Genomic DNA, 12,292 nt, shown 5'->3' on the forward strand with positions numbered 1-12,292 from the left:
CCGGGAAGAAGGAATCTTAATTGAGAAAATGTTTCCATAGGGTTGGCCTATAGGAAGGCTTGTAGGGTGTTTTAGAATTAAGGATTATTATAGGAGCACCCAGATTACTATGGGTGGGACCACCCATAGGCTGATGGTTCCTGGTGCTACTAAAAGAGAGCAGATTGGGAATGCCACTGTAAGCAAGGTAGTGAACCGCACTGCTCTCTGGCCTCTGTGTCAGTTCTTGCCTCCAGGCCCATGCCTTGAGTCCCTGTCCTGACTTCCCTAGATACAAACTGTAAAATAAAATCAGCCTTTTCCTCCCCAAGTTGCTTTTGGCATAGTGATAGAAACACTAAGGGATGAAACCACCACCCCAAGAGAACACAGGGATGAACCTATGGCTTCAGCTGCATATGTAGCAGAGAGTGGCCTTGACAGACATCAGTGGGAGGAGAAGACCTTTGTCCTGTCATGGCTCAATGTCCCAGTGTAGGGGAATGTCAGGGAGGAGAGACAGGAGGGAGAGGGTAGGCGGGTGAGGGAGCACCCTCATAGAAGCAGGGTGAGGGGGGATGGGATAGAGGGTTTATGGACAGGAAGACAGGAGAGGGGGATAACATTTGAAATGTAAATAAAAATGCAATTAAAAAAATAGAGGACAGACCAACCAGAGCTTCCAGGGACTAAACCACTACCCAAATACTACACATGGACTGACCCATGGCTCCAGTTGCGTATGTAGCAGAGGATGGCCTTGTTGGGCACCACTGGAAGGAGAAGCCCTTAGTCCAGCCAATGTTGGACACCCAGTATAGGGGAAAGTTGGGGGGATGTGGGAAGGGGGGAGGATGTGGAGAAGAACACCCTTATAGAGGAAGGGGAGGGCGAGGGGATAGGGGCTTATGTCTGGGAAATCCAGAAAGGGAATAACATTTGAAATGTAAATATTCAATAAAAGAAAAAACAAAACAAGAGAGGAAAAAAACAAATTTAAAAACTCCATGTGCTCAAAAAAAAAAAGGTGGTTAGTTTCAAGTGTTTAGGCACTGTGGTCCAGGGTTGTTCAATGATGTTGGAAGCTGAACTTTTTGGCAGCCCAATGGTTGTGGAAAAACTAGGATGTTAGTATTAAAAGCCATTTAGTGACCACTTATTACACAACTCACTCAAGATTATGGTTAAAATGTTATAGAGCCAGAAGGTAGAACCACCCCAGAAAACTTTTTATATACTGCCAGTAGAGATCTGAAAATAACAGCCCCAAACTAAATGTGGGGCCAGTGGCACATAAGTGAAAATGCTCAAAACTTCAAAGATGTGCTGTGGTCTATGCTACAATCCCCATGAAGAGCATCTGAAGTAGAAAAGAGCTTAGCTCTAATTTACAAACTGGCAAGAGAGATGGCCTCTACTAAATGTCAGGCTGTGAGCTAAAAAAGAGGTATCCCCTGGATAAAGACAGAGCAAATATGGCGGGTGTCCTATGTATTGAAAACAGGGAATAGGTTGGGTAAAGCCTGTTACATTCTTCAATTTCTTTAATAACTCCAGAACTGTTTTGCTAATAAACTTGACTAAATGCAACTGATATATTTGTTACTCAGTGTTGTTTATCAATGACATAGTGTTCAAATATTCATTTCCTATGAGAAGGTTGTAAATGTCTTGTGGGATCGTAAAAGGTGATAGATTAACAAACACTGGAGGCTGTGTCAGGTCAAGAAGTTACCATGCAGGGTTTCCCAGAGTTTCTTGGACAGGCTGGCAGGTCAGCATAAAGAGATGGTGTTTTCAGTGATAAGAAAGAAGACAGCTTGTTCTCTCGTTTTTTAACTTCAGCACTCTGGTGAAGATGCTGGGAGGGATTAGAATGTCTCTGAGCCAAAAGAAAAAAAAAGTAGATGGTATGATTGCAGCCATTCTTGCAGTTCTTTCAACTACAAAACAATTGTATCTCCTTTCTGCAATCAGTCCTCTTCATACCACTGCCTGCCTCCCAAAATTAAATAAGAGCCTTCTGTGTCTGGGTAGCCATGAAGCTGCCCTGGACTAGCAGCACCCGTTGTTGGTGGCTAGAAGAACTCTTGGACTCAATATTTTTTCCCTTAACGTCTCTCTCTGACTCTGTCTGTCTGTTTGTCTCTGTTTCTGTCTTTCTGTCTGTTTCTCTGTGTCTCTCTGTCTCTGTCTGTCTCTATCTCTCCTTCCCTCCCTCTCTCTCTCTTTCTTTGCATTGCAGAGTGATAATTCATGCACCATGGAAGCTCTATGCATCGGCTATATGTTTCAGTCATGTAACTGTGCTTGAATTTCCCAAACACTGTATGTCCTCTTCCACACCTCTCTCTATCCATGACTCTGTTTCCACTCCAGATATTTTAAGACACAATCCATCTAGCTAGCTCCTTGACAGTGGGGGAGCAAGTTTAGGGCTCGAACTAAAAAAGGCTGCAAATGCTGCTGGAGTCAGGCTTTTGGAAATTCAGGAAGTCTCTTGGTAAAATGCCTTCTTTGGGGGAAACATAGAATACCCATTTAGCTGCAGATGCAGAAAAACTGGGGGGATACAACTCAAAAGGCTTTTCTCTGATTTTCTTTTTTGCACTCCTTATAAAAACTATGCCAGAGCTAACTGAAAGAGACTCTCACTTTTTTCTTACCCTTTCCTGAAGAAGAAAAATGAACTAAATTAATTAATTCCTGCAGAATTGTAAATGCCAAATGAAAACCGCCTTCGATGTACAGATGAAAATACCGCCTGAATAAGTATTTGTGTGTTTGTTTAACGAGTGGGTACTTAGATAGAGACAAATGAAATCATTCAAAGTTCAAAGGCTCCCATATTTGGTAAGAAAAGAAGCCCAGCCACCCACACATTGAGATAGTAGAGTAGTCAACTAATACATTACCTACTAGCATTTTCTTCAGAAGAAATAGCTTTTGCTGAAACTGATGGGAGCTCTAAATGCTGAACATTTTTCCTCTTAAATAAAGTTGGTAATTAACGTCATGATTAAGAGTTTAGACTTGGAAGTTGCTTTCACTGTGTTGAAATTCTAGCATGCAACTCAGGCTGAGAATTGCAGCTTGAGGGACTTAGTTGTAGCCATTATTTCTTCCTTTCTGAGATAATTCGATTTGGCCCTAATTTAGTTTATAATTATTCTTCTCTTCTTTTCAAGCATCTCCATCTGTAAGTTTCTAAAATGTGTGTGAAAGGGGAGGGTGGACATCTCTTTCCCTCTCTCCCACCTGTGTTTCTGGGTATCTTGTCTCTTTAAGAGGATAGCTATGACTATGGCTGCTGAATCAAAACCTGACATCAAATTCTTAAAAAACAAATCAGTTTTTTCTTGTAATTCTCTGGGTTATGCTTTGGTATTTGTGCCCTTTAAACATATCATTTCTTCCTCTCCTACTGTTCCCCAATTATTTCTTGAGGGCGATTCTGGCCCCTCATCTTGCTAATTCTTTACCTCAAACTATGCAACTCAACATCATGCTGACAAGTCCAGAATCAGAGGAGGGAGGTCAACTTCTAGAACTGTGTCTGAACTTGCACATTCATGGGTCACGTTGAGGTGAGGTGAAGGTTTTGAGCTATGACAAAAGTTCTAGTCTTCAGAGAGATTTGCTTTTTGTTTTATAAGAGCTTTCTTTATCATTGCCACACTCAAATCATTAATTTCCACATTAGTGTCTGTTTAAACATATAACCAGGAATTTATTCTTGAAAAATAAAATCAGTTAGCTTTTTCTACATAACCTAGCATCCCAGTACTTACTAGGTAGTAAAGGGAAATGAGGTCATGACCACCTTAGGATACAGTTGAGGAGAATGTTTTTGTTGTGGCTAGGAGGGAAACTACAGCTAGCGGCATCTGGAAGGGGCCAGAGTAGAGAGAGGAAGTAATGGGCCATACAGGGCCAGTAGACTGAACCAGGGAGAGAGAGAGGGGGGGGAGAGAGAGAGAGAGAGAGAGAGAGAGAGAGAGAGAGAGAGAGAGGAAGAAGGAGGGGGAAGAGGAGGAGGAGGAGGAGGAGGAGGGGGGAGGAGGAGGAGGAGGAGGAGGAGGAGGAGGAGGAGGAGGAGGAGGAGGAGGAGGAGAGATGAGATGGACCAAGAGAGAGCCAAGGGAACCATGATAGGAACCAAGAGAAGAACCAAGGGAGTACATGGCCCTTTTGGCTGGGTTATATCAAAAAGAGAAGCTGGGGGGGAGGGAAGGAAGCCCCATGGCCAGAGAGGTTTCAGGTAGGGAGTTGGGGATGGTGAGAAGTGCTCAAAGGAGCCCCAGTTAATGAATGAGCCTGGAGACCTGGCAAACACTTTGGTGTGTTAATAGGCACCACACAGCCATTTGTCCTGAGTTTCTTTGGGACTTGAGAGGTAGTTTTTCTGTTTAGGGATGACTTGGCTCATTTAAGCTTTATAGTACAAACCTATCTGGGGTTTGTTAGCTAAGGTTTGGAACACAGGATGACCTCCTGCATATGCCTGGTGGCTAGCAGGCTGTGAGCCAAGACAAGTGGGTGTTGAAGTGCTGGGCTTTAAGTGTTTCATCATCCAGCAGACTTGTCCTGACTCTCCTTTGTAGAGATGTAGCAAGCCTGGTTAGCAACTATTACCAGGAACTCTAAGACTTGTGGTCCAGGCTCAGAATGTGTGTAACATTATTTCTATTGCACTCTAATGGTCAAATGAAGCCATAAGTTTCATTTGCTCAGAAATAGATTCCACTTATTGATGGGAAAAGCTAAAAAGTACTTGTGACTGTTTCTGAAATCTACCACAAGAACCAAGTAATTTGTCTGCAAGGTTTTATATATGTATATCAAAGTGACTTCCAATAATAACAAATCTCCTGCTTACATTCAAATGGGGGAGAAAGATGTAGAAATTTCTCATGGCCATGGCAATGGACAACTGCCCATGAAATGTCCATGAGTCATAGCAGAATGTACAGCAATCCAAAAAGTTTGAGTAAAGAGAAAAGAATATGAACTTTAGAACCAAATAGAACTGAATTCAGACTCTACATTGCCACTTTTCCTGGATGCCTTTGAGGAAATTACTTAATCTCTTTGACCACCAATTGCCAAAAACATAAAACAGGAATGATAATTCTTAAGGCTGCTGGGAGGACTAACTGAGGTTATGGTGTACTGTCCAGAACCTAGTAAAAGTCATCTCACAGTAGCCATGTTATCCCATACTTGTTTCTCTCCTTGTTTCCTTTCATTTGTGAATCCAAGTGCAGTGGGCATGGTGACTGCTCTTTGCTTAGAATCAAAGCAGCTTTGTCTGTTTCCCTGCCAGACACCAGCCTGTCCTTTTACCCATGTGTTATATATCTTTGAGAGATGACTTTGATAAAATATTTTTGACCTGGAATCTTGGCAGTGTTTGCAAACATAAGTACAGTTATTACAGTTAACAATTACTAAAAAAATCTTAGATTTTGTGCTATAAATTATATTTTTGAGTTGTGCATAGCTTGTTTTTTTCTTCATACTCTGAATGGATATACTGTGGAATATTTGGGGAACCTCCTGTCATTAAAAAAACCCTTTGAAATAATAGCATTTGGGGAAAGCCTCTGGAAACCAGGTTCTTTCAGAAAGGGTGCATTGCATTTGTGCTGGAGAAGGTTTTTGAAAATAACCAGGAGTTCCAAGTAGCAAGCTTAAGTCTTTTGGGGCTAGAGGAAGCCAGGTTGGACAAAACCCCTGCTTTATACTTCTGTTCTAATGCAGTCCATAGGGCTCCATTTTGGCTAAATCATCATAATTCCCACCAAAACAGCACAGAATGATAATGGTTTTATTTATTATTTTATATGCATTGCCAGTATATGCAAAGTTTTATAGCTTGCTATAAATCCAAAGGGATTATCACAGCTGTTACTTATTTTAACAGGTCACAATACAGTAGTTTATGCCAGATGGTTTGGAGAATTTGGAGAGAGAAAATTTATTCAGGCAGCCATATAGATACTAACGTAGGTATTTGTGCTTTGAAATTAGTTTGCATTTGTTGTGATAAGGGCTGAGGATAAAGATCAGTGGTAGAGCACTTGACTAGCATGTGTGAAGCCTGGGGTTCAATTCCCAGTTCTGCAAAACAAAATGAAGCATTTGTTGTTGTATAAAACATGTATGAATAAACAACAATTCTTTATGAATGAGTGGTCCATTTTTATATTTTGGTGATCTCTCATATGCCGAGGTAGGGTAGCAGTAGTTCTAATGGCTGCTACTAGAATAGATGAGAAGTAAAGTTTAGCCACATTTATATCTATGGTGGAGATATCCAAATAGCTCCAGAGAAGTAAGCCTCAGAGGCAAAACTGCGTCATTGGGTCTTAGTATTTAGGAAACGAGAATAAGACTGAGAAATAGCTCCAGGCAAACACAAAGAGTAGGTGGATATGGTGGGAAAGGAGTGGAGCTGGAAATGAGATCCCCATGGTCGCCAACAAGGTCAGTTTGGGATAAAAAGTTTACACAGATCTGAACATGTTTCTGCCCTAGGAGATATTGATCTTTATGGCTATATAGTTGTCAGCTATGGATGAACACACACCAGAAATGGGGAGAAGTAAGTATCGGCAATTGGAAATTCCTTTGAAAGGTATTTTGGGTTCCAGGTTTCATAGAATAATAGACAAAATGAAAGACCTGCCTAGAAAAAATCTTGTAGATGATTGCTACCCCATCCTCTCTTTAGGGGAAAAGGCATAGGATTGTTAAGTTGAATCCCACTTTTTCTTTTAACAACAACCTTACCCTGCAAATTAGACTCCACAGGTACTTAGGCTTCCTTTCAGACTCCCTCTATTCTCCCTCTCTTTGGTCTGGCCTCACCAGTTTCTCTTTAGATATCCATTTCATGCAGGGAGAAAACCATATTCTTGACATTCAGTATAATTCAGACTCCAGGTCTAACACATGGCTGAGTTTTCTTGGTAAATTCTCTGTAAATACAAGGATAAAATACCACCTCTGAAAGTAGATGAAATTATGTAGCATTTTACAATCCATTTTCCCAGCTCCTACAAAATAGGTGGCAAATAAGGTCTGTTGGCAGCAATGAAATATTCAATTAAACAGACAAGGTAGAGTTTTAAAGATTGATATTTCAGCATGTAGGGAGAGGCAGTATTTTAGAAATCAAAGAGTCCATGAATGTCAAGGAATAAAAGTAGAACCTACACTATGCAATCCCCAGCATGGCTGGTAGAAGAAATTAAGCTTTGAAAATGCATAGGCTAGACAATACAGAAATTGCCTGTTCTCCTCCGAGCTGCTGAGCTTCCAATGACTCTAGCTTTCTGGAACACAGCCCTAAGCCTGGAAATACGTGAAAGCTTACTTGCAAGGATGTTTTTCAAGGCTGTAAATAGTTGTCAGGGAGCCCAGGCATTTCATCCTGAAGGCTCTTGCTCAGACGATTAGGTTTTTACTGGACAGATGTCACCCAGCTATGGGTATGTTTTGGAGCCAAAGAGACTGAAGCCAGAAAGTAGCTCCAGGTAAATATAAGGAGAGAGTATGGATGACGGAAGAGACATGAACTGGGCCCAACTGTGGATTCCAACTCTAGGGAAGGAGCTAGAAGGAGGCTGAGAGGAATGACAGCGAGAACTAAATATCAAAGAATGAGCTGGGAAATCCAAAAAGTGTCTTAGAACTGTGTTACCATAGAGACCAATAATAAGCCTTCTTAATAAAGACCCTAAGTAATCAGCAAAGCATTAAATTGTGTTTTCTATCGTCTGATTAAAGAGATAGGAAAATGAATTACTCAAGGTAGGCAAATTCTGGAATGAAATCTCTAACATTTCAGTGGCTTATTTCTCACTTAGCTAAGTCTAATGCAGGTCATTGTATAGCCATTTGTGTATCCTTCTTGGGGCTCCATCACTCCCCCTCCCTGCAGCCTCTGTTCAGCCAGCAGAGAAGAATATAGTTGGGAATTGCAGGACGTTTATGGGCCATGCCTGGAGACACATACCATTTTTACCAGGGTTCCATTGGCCGGTTCCTTTTCTGTTCCAAACCTCATGCCAGAGAAAGGACTATAACCTCACCTGGGATTAGCAATATCAGACTAGTGAAATGGAAGAATTATGTTTGAGCGACAGTGTCAGTCAGAGATTTACACACTAGGGCCCATGCTAAATCCCACAAACATTTATTGGAACATATGCATTTTTATGGCTGCCTTTGAGCTACCATGGCAGACAAGAGTGGTTTTAGCATGAACCACATGACTCACAATGCCCAAAATACTTTCTGGATGGCCCTGTTTAGAAAAACATGTTGGTCCTTGCTGTAGATCTTCATCAGCCTAAGGGAAGAAACATTTACAGTTCTTTCTTTTGAGACCTTGTGTCCTTGGCTTCCAATAAAAATAAGTGTGACACCCACATGGACTTGTGTATAAACTACGTTCTTAGAATGCTAGTTTCAAAGGGGATCAGTCTCTGTTCTGTATCTACAAGCAATACTTGACAGGAAGTGCTTCTAGTTGAACCGTTGTGCCATAGGAAACTTCAGGTAGCCTAGTGTGAAGATCTCAAACAGAGGTTGGAAGGACCCATCTTCACCGAGTTTTGTCATGTCAGGCACCAACATCATGTTTCATAATTGTTGCATTATTTACTCTCTTGGCATCTCTTAAATTTTCTTACACTCACTTATAAGAGAAGAAACCAAGTATTGAAGAAGTTAAAGAATGTTCCCAAAACCACGAATGCTAATGGATATAGAAACTAGGATTCAGGCACAGGTCTTTCTGAGTTCTAAGCTCATATTTGATTTCATTACATGGTAGGACTTGCTAAAAACCCTGTTCAAATGTAAATAATCTAGTCATATTGATTCCATCACCACTATGAAGAACCACCTCAGTATCGGACATTTCAAAATGAAGGAAGAACAGATTGGCTATTTTCCTCACCATTTGCACTTCTGGTCTCTTTATTGTTAAGTTTCTCCCTTGATGGAGCAGCCCTGAAACCCTAAAGCAATCAGTTCATCTGCTTGAACTGTATGATTAGTGACTTGGCTATCAGCTACCTGCATTTGCTGTGGAGGGCAGCCATTTTGTTCAACCTTACATAAATTCTCTTCTCAACACCCAGGAAGTTGGAGCTCACACATGATAGAGCCTCCCTCCCATTGAAGTTGGTCTGAGAGCTTGCTACGGTTAAGACCGATGGCCACTGAACCTCACCTTTTAGTATGACGCAGCAGGTTTGGGTGGGGGCTTGTGGAGATTATTTATGATGCCCTCCTCATTGAGTCTACTGCTTTTGAAGCTTCTTCAAGTAGAAGGGCTAACCAACCAACCAAAATAATCATCCTTGCCTTTCTTCTACCCATCCCAACCCTCCCATGAGTGGCTACTCCCCCAGACTCTCCCAAAGCTTCTCAGATTCAGGTCTGCCCAGAAAACCATTAATATATCTGTGGCGAATGCCATTAGCATTCCTGACCACACTGTGATCCTGCAATTCTGTCATTCCCTAGTTTCTGATGTGGGACCTGTCCCCATCCTAACCTGCTTCTCTGACTCATCTATCTCTTCCTCCCTGGCCACCTCTCCCTTTGCCTACTCACCCTTTAAACTTTGGGGTTCCTGGCTCACTGTGAAAACACTACCCATTCTCTTCCCCCATCCTTCTTGGCCTGGACACTGTCTTCCATAGGAACTCCAGCCAGATCCCCTGTCCTTGCTGGCTGCTGGAGTCCCTCCAAGTCGGTTGGCATGAGCAGGAGGAATGCTGCCAACGCAGACTAACTTGGGTTCAATATGATTCTTCATGTGACCACAATCATTAATTCATAGTAATGCCAATTAGGAAATATTTTTTACTCAGTGCTCCTGCATACCTTGTGATTTCTTGTGACCTTGCCTCACCACAACTGTGAATTATGCAGGAGTTAAAGGCCTCATGGACAGAAGCTTGCTCATATATGCAAATCTGCCCAGGGCATCAACCTCCCCATTTACAGATAGATAGCCCAGTCAGAAAATAGTCAAGTTTTGCCTAAATGAGTTTCAAAAGCCTCAAGACAAATGAGCAAAACCGGGCATTCCACAAGGCATCTTTGGATAATTTCATTCACTGGTTTTCTCCTTGCTATATATTAGATTGTATCTCATAAGCGTTGTTTTAAGTGGCCCTAAATGACTCTGCCTTCTGCACTGGCTTGTTATATATAGAACCTGCCTGCCTAAGGCATAGGCACTCAGTGTCGTGGTTTTTAATCCTGATTCAACCTCGGAGCTGGTCTAGTAAATCATCCTTCCCTGGAGATTAATACACGACTACAAAAGCATTGTCCTTGCAGTGTGTTTAAGCCAGAGAAGAGTGAGTTGTGTCTAAATGTGAGGCTTCAGAGTCCAGAGATTAAGGGGGGAGGGGATGAAATGTCACATTTTTTTCTGCCCCTCTACCCCATTACATGCCAGCACGTGCCAATAGCTTATCTCAGTCCTTTTGCCCCAGAAGGAAGGCTTGGCATGGTTGGCTTCTCCAATTCAAATGCTATGTCCAGAGGCTGGGGACTGGGATGTAAGAGGGGAGCCACGGGGGTGCGGTGCTGAGCAGCCGCGATGGGTCCAGCCTGTTGGTGATGTGCAGTCTGCCACCACTCTGGGTATGGGTATCGCGCAGACCCAGCGGTCGCGCTATCGCACAGGTACAAGAAATCCGGATCCGGGATCCTCCGCAGCCCTCAGCTCGTGGAAGCGCACAGGCCGGCTCCCGCGCGCCGCCGAGTTTCGGGCTGGGGGCTAGACCTGCAGATCACTGCGGCTGGCAGCAGGGGACAGATTCTTTCTATCCTGGTTCTCTCTACCCCAGTGGAAACTGGAGATGTTAGCGGAGCCAGGCGGCTGTCTGCGAAGCATTGGTGCAGCCTTGCCTGCTGCCCGGGAGGTTTGGCTGCCGCAGTCCGTCCCATTCACTGGGCTGTAAATCGAAGCTGTCTACGGCGGGCCAGGCACTCGATCCCAGCGTGGCCCCGGGGCTACGTCCCGCCCAGGTCTCCCGGCACCTGATTTCCCAGTGGTCAATTAGGTGGCTCAGCCTGCAGCACTGAAGCAGTGGAGGGGCCAATGCCCCTGCTTTGATGGAGCGCGCCGTGCGCAGAGACCTCCCCAGTCGACTTCCTCATCAGAAGGCAGCATCCATTCATAATTCTCTCTCTGCCTGTGGACCGAGTTAGACTGGAGCTGGGCATGGATTCCTGTGATCTCCCTTCTTGCATCTGAAGGAGAAACTAAGATAAAAGAAAAAAGGAAGGGGGAATGCGGTCATAACGCACCAAGGCGCTGGAAAGCCCCCTCCCTCCCCGAGAGGCCTCTCCTTTGCGGGGAGAGGAGAAGAGGCAGAGATCCCCAGCCCAGCGCCCCAGCCAGCTGCTGCGGAGCGGGCACGCATGCCTACCTCACCTGACGGCCGCATTCCCGGGGAGCCGGCACGGGGCCCGGCGGCGCGCCCAGGGCGCACGGGCGGTAGGATTTCTGCACCTGGCGAAAGAAGCACGGGCGGCTTGCCCAGGGCTGAGCCTGAACCCGAACGGACACCCGGGGAGGCTAGCCTCGGCGCTGCACCCCACCGCAACCCCACGGGATGCTCCACGACTCGCAGCCCAGGCCACACGGGTGTGTGTGAGAGGGGACCAGCTTGGGGGGAAGGGGTATGGGCAATTGACATAATTTTAAACTAATTTTTCCCACCTCTGGGTTGTGGGTGAACTTGGGGGTGGAGGAAGCATGGACCGCAGCCCAGCCGCGCGCTAGCTAGCGGAGAGGAAATCCCCGTGGCTAAGGTCTGAGAGAGCCCGATCCCCTTGGCAGAGCCGAGTGAGGGTGAGCAGGCGGTCAAGGTGGACTTCACATAGCTTGGAGGGACAAATGGAACAGTGTTGGTGTTCAGGGACATTTATTATTATTTTTTAAAAAGCATATTGCAGCTGCAGCTTTGAAGTTTGCCGCCTCCTCCCCACCCCCCTACCCCCATCTCGGGTTTTGGGGCGGGGCGCCACTTTTCCAAGCCGCTGTCCAGACCTTTAAGCAGCTGGGTGGAGGGGTCTGCAAAGGCTGCAGTGTCTGGTGTTGGGCTGCCTGAAAGGGACATGGGGACTTGAGGGCACTGTGAGTGGAAGAGTGCCCTGAGGTTTGGCCTTGGGTGAGGGTGCTCTAACCACTGTGAGAAGTCGGGGATCCCGCTTGGGGTTCACTCCTGTTTTCCTGCCTTGCTACTTAATATTGGGTGACATTTTGCCTGTG

The 12,292-nt window shown here is 44.6% G+C and overlaps 1 protein-coding gene and 1 long non-coding RNA gene across 4 annotated transcripts in view; one reads left to right on the plus strand and one right to left on the minus strand.

Annotated features, from left to right (window-relative positions):
- The window catches only part of Nhs (NHS actin remodeling regulator), a 339,688-nt gene that overhangs the window by 241,908 nt on the left and 85,488 nt on the right, over positions 1-12,292 (plus strand). The window contains exon 1 of one of the 3 annotated variants that reach the window (XM_087600178.1): positions 11,002-11,665. The exons of the other annotated variants lie outside the window; for them this stretch is intronic. Within the exon in view, the coding sequence (XP_087456304.1) occupies positions 11,440-11,665 (226 nt within the window). The 5' untranslated portion in view covers positions 11,002-11,439. Of the gene's footprint in view, positions 1-11,001; positions 11,666-12,292 lie in introns of those variants that run through there. 3 annotated transcript variants of the gene reach the window in all.
- Positions 5,796-11,639, minus strand: LOC147998202 (uncharacterized). The gene is made up of 2 exons (XR_015646971.1): positions 11,453-11,639; positions 5,796-11,280 (listed from the first exon to the last, which is right to left on the minus strand). It is a non-coding gene; the product is annotated as an uncharacterized LOC147998202 (long non-coding RNA).

Source organism: Rattus norvegicus, chromosome X, assembly GCF_021556685.1.
Source record: "Rattus norvegicus strain SHRSP/BbbUtx chromosome X, alternate assembly SHRSP_T2T, whole genome shotgun sequence".
Lineage (NCBI taxonomy): Eukaryota > Metazoa > Chordata > Mammalia > Rodentia > Muridae > Rattus > Rattus norvegicus.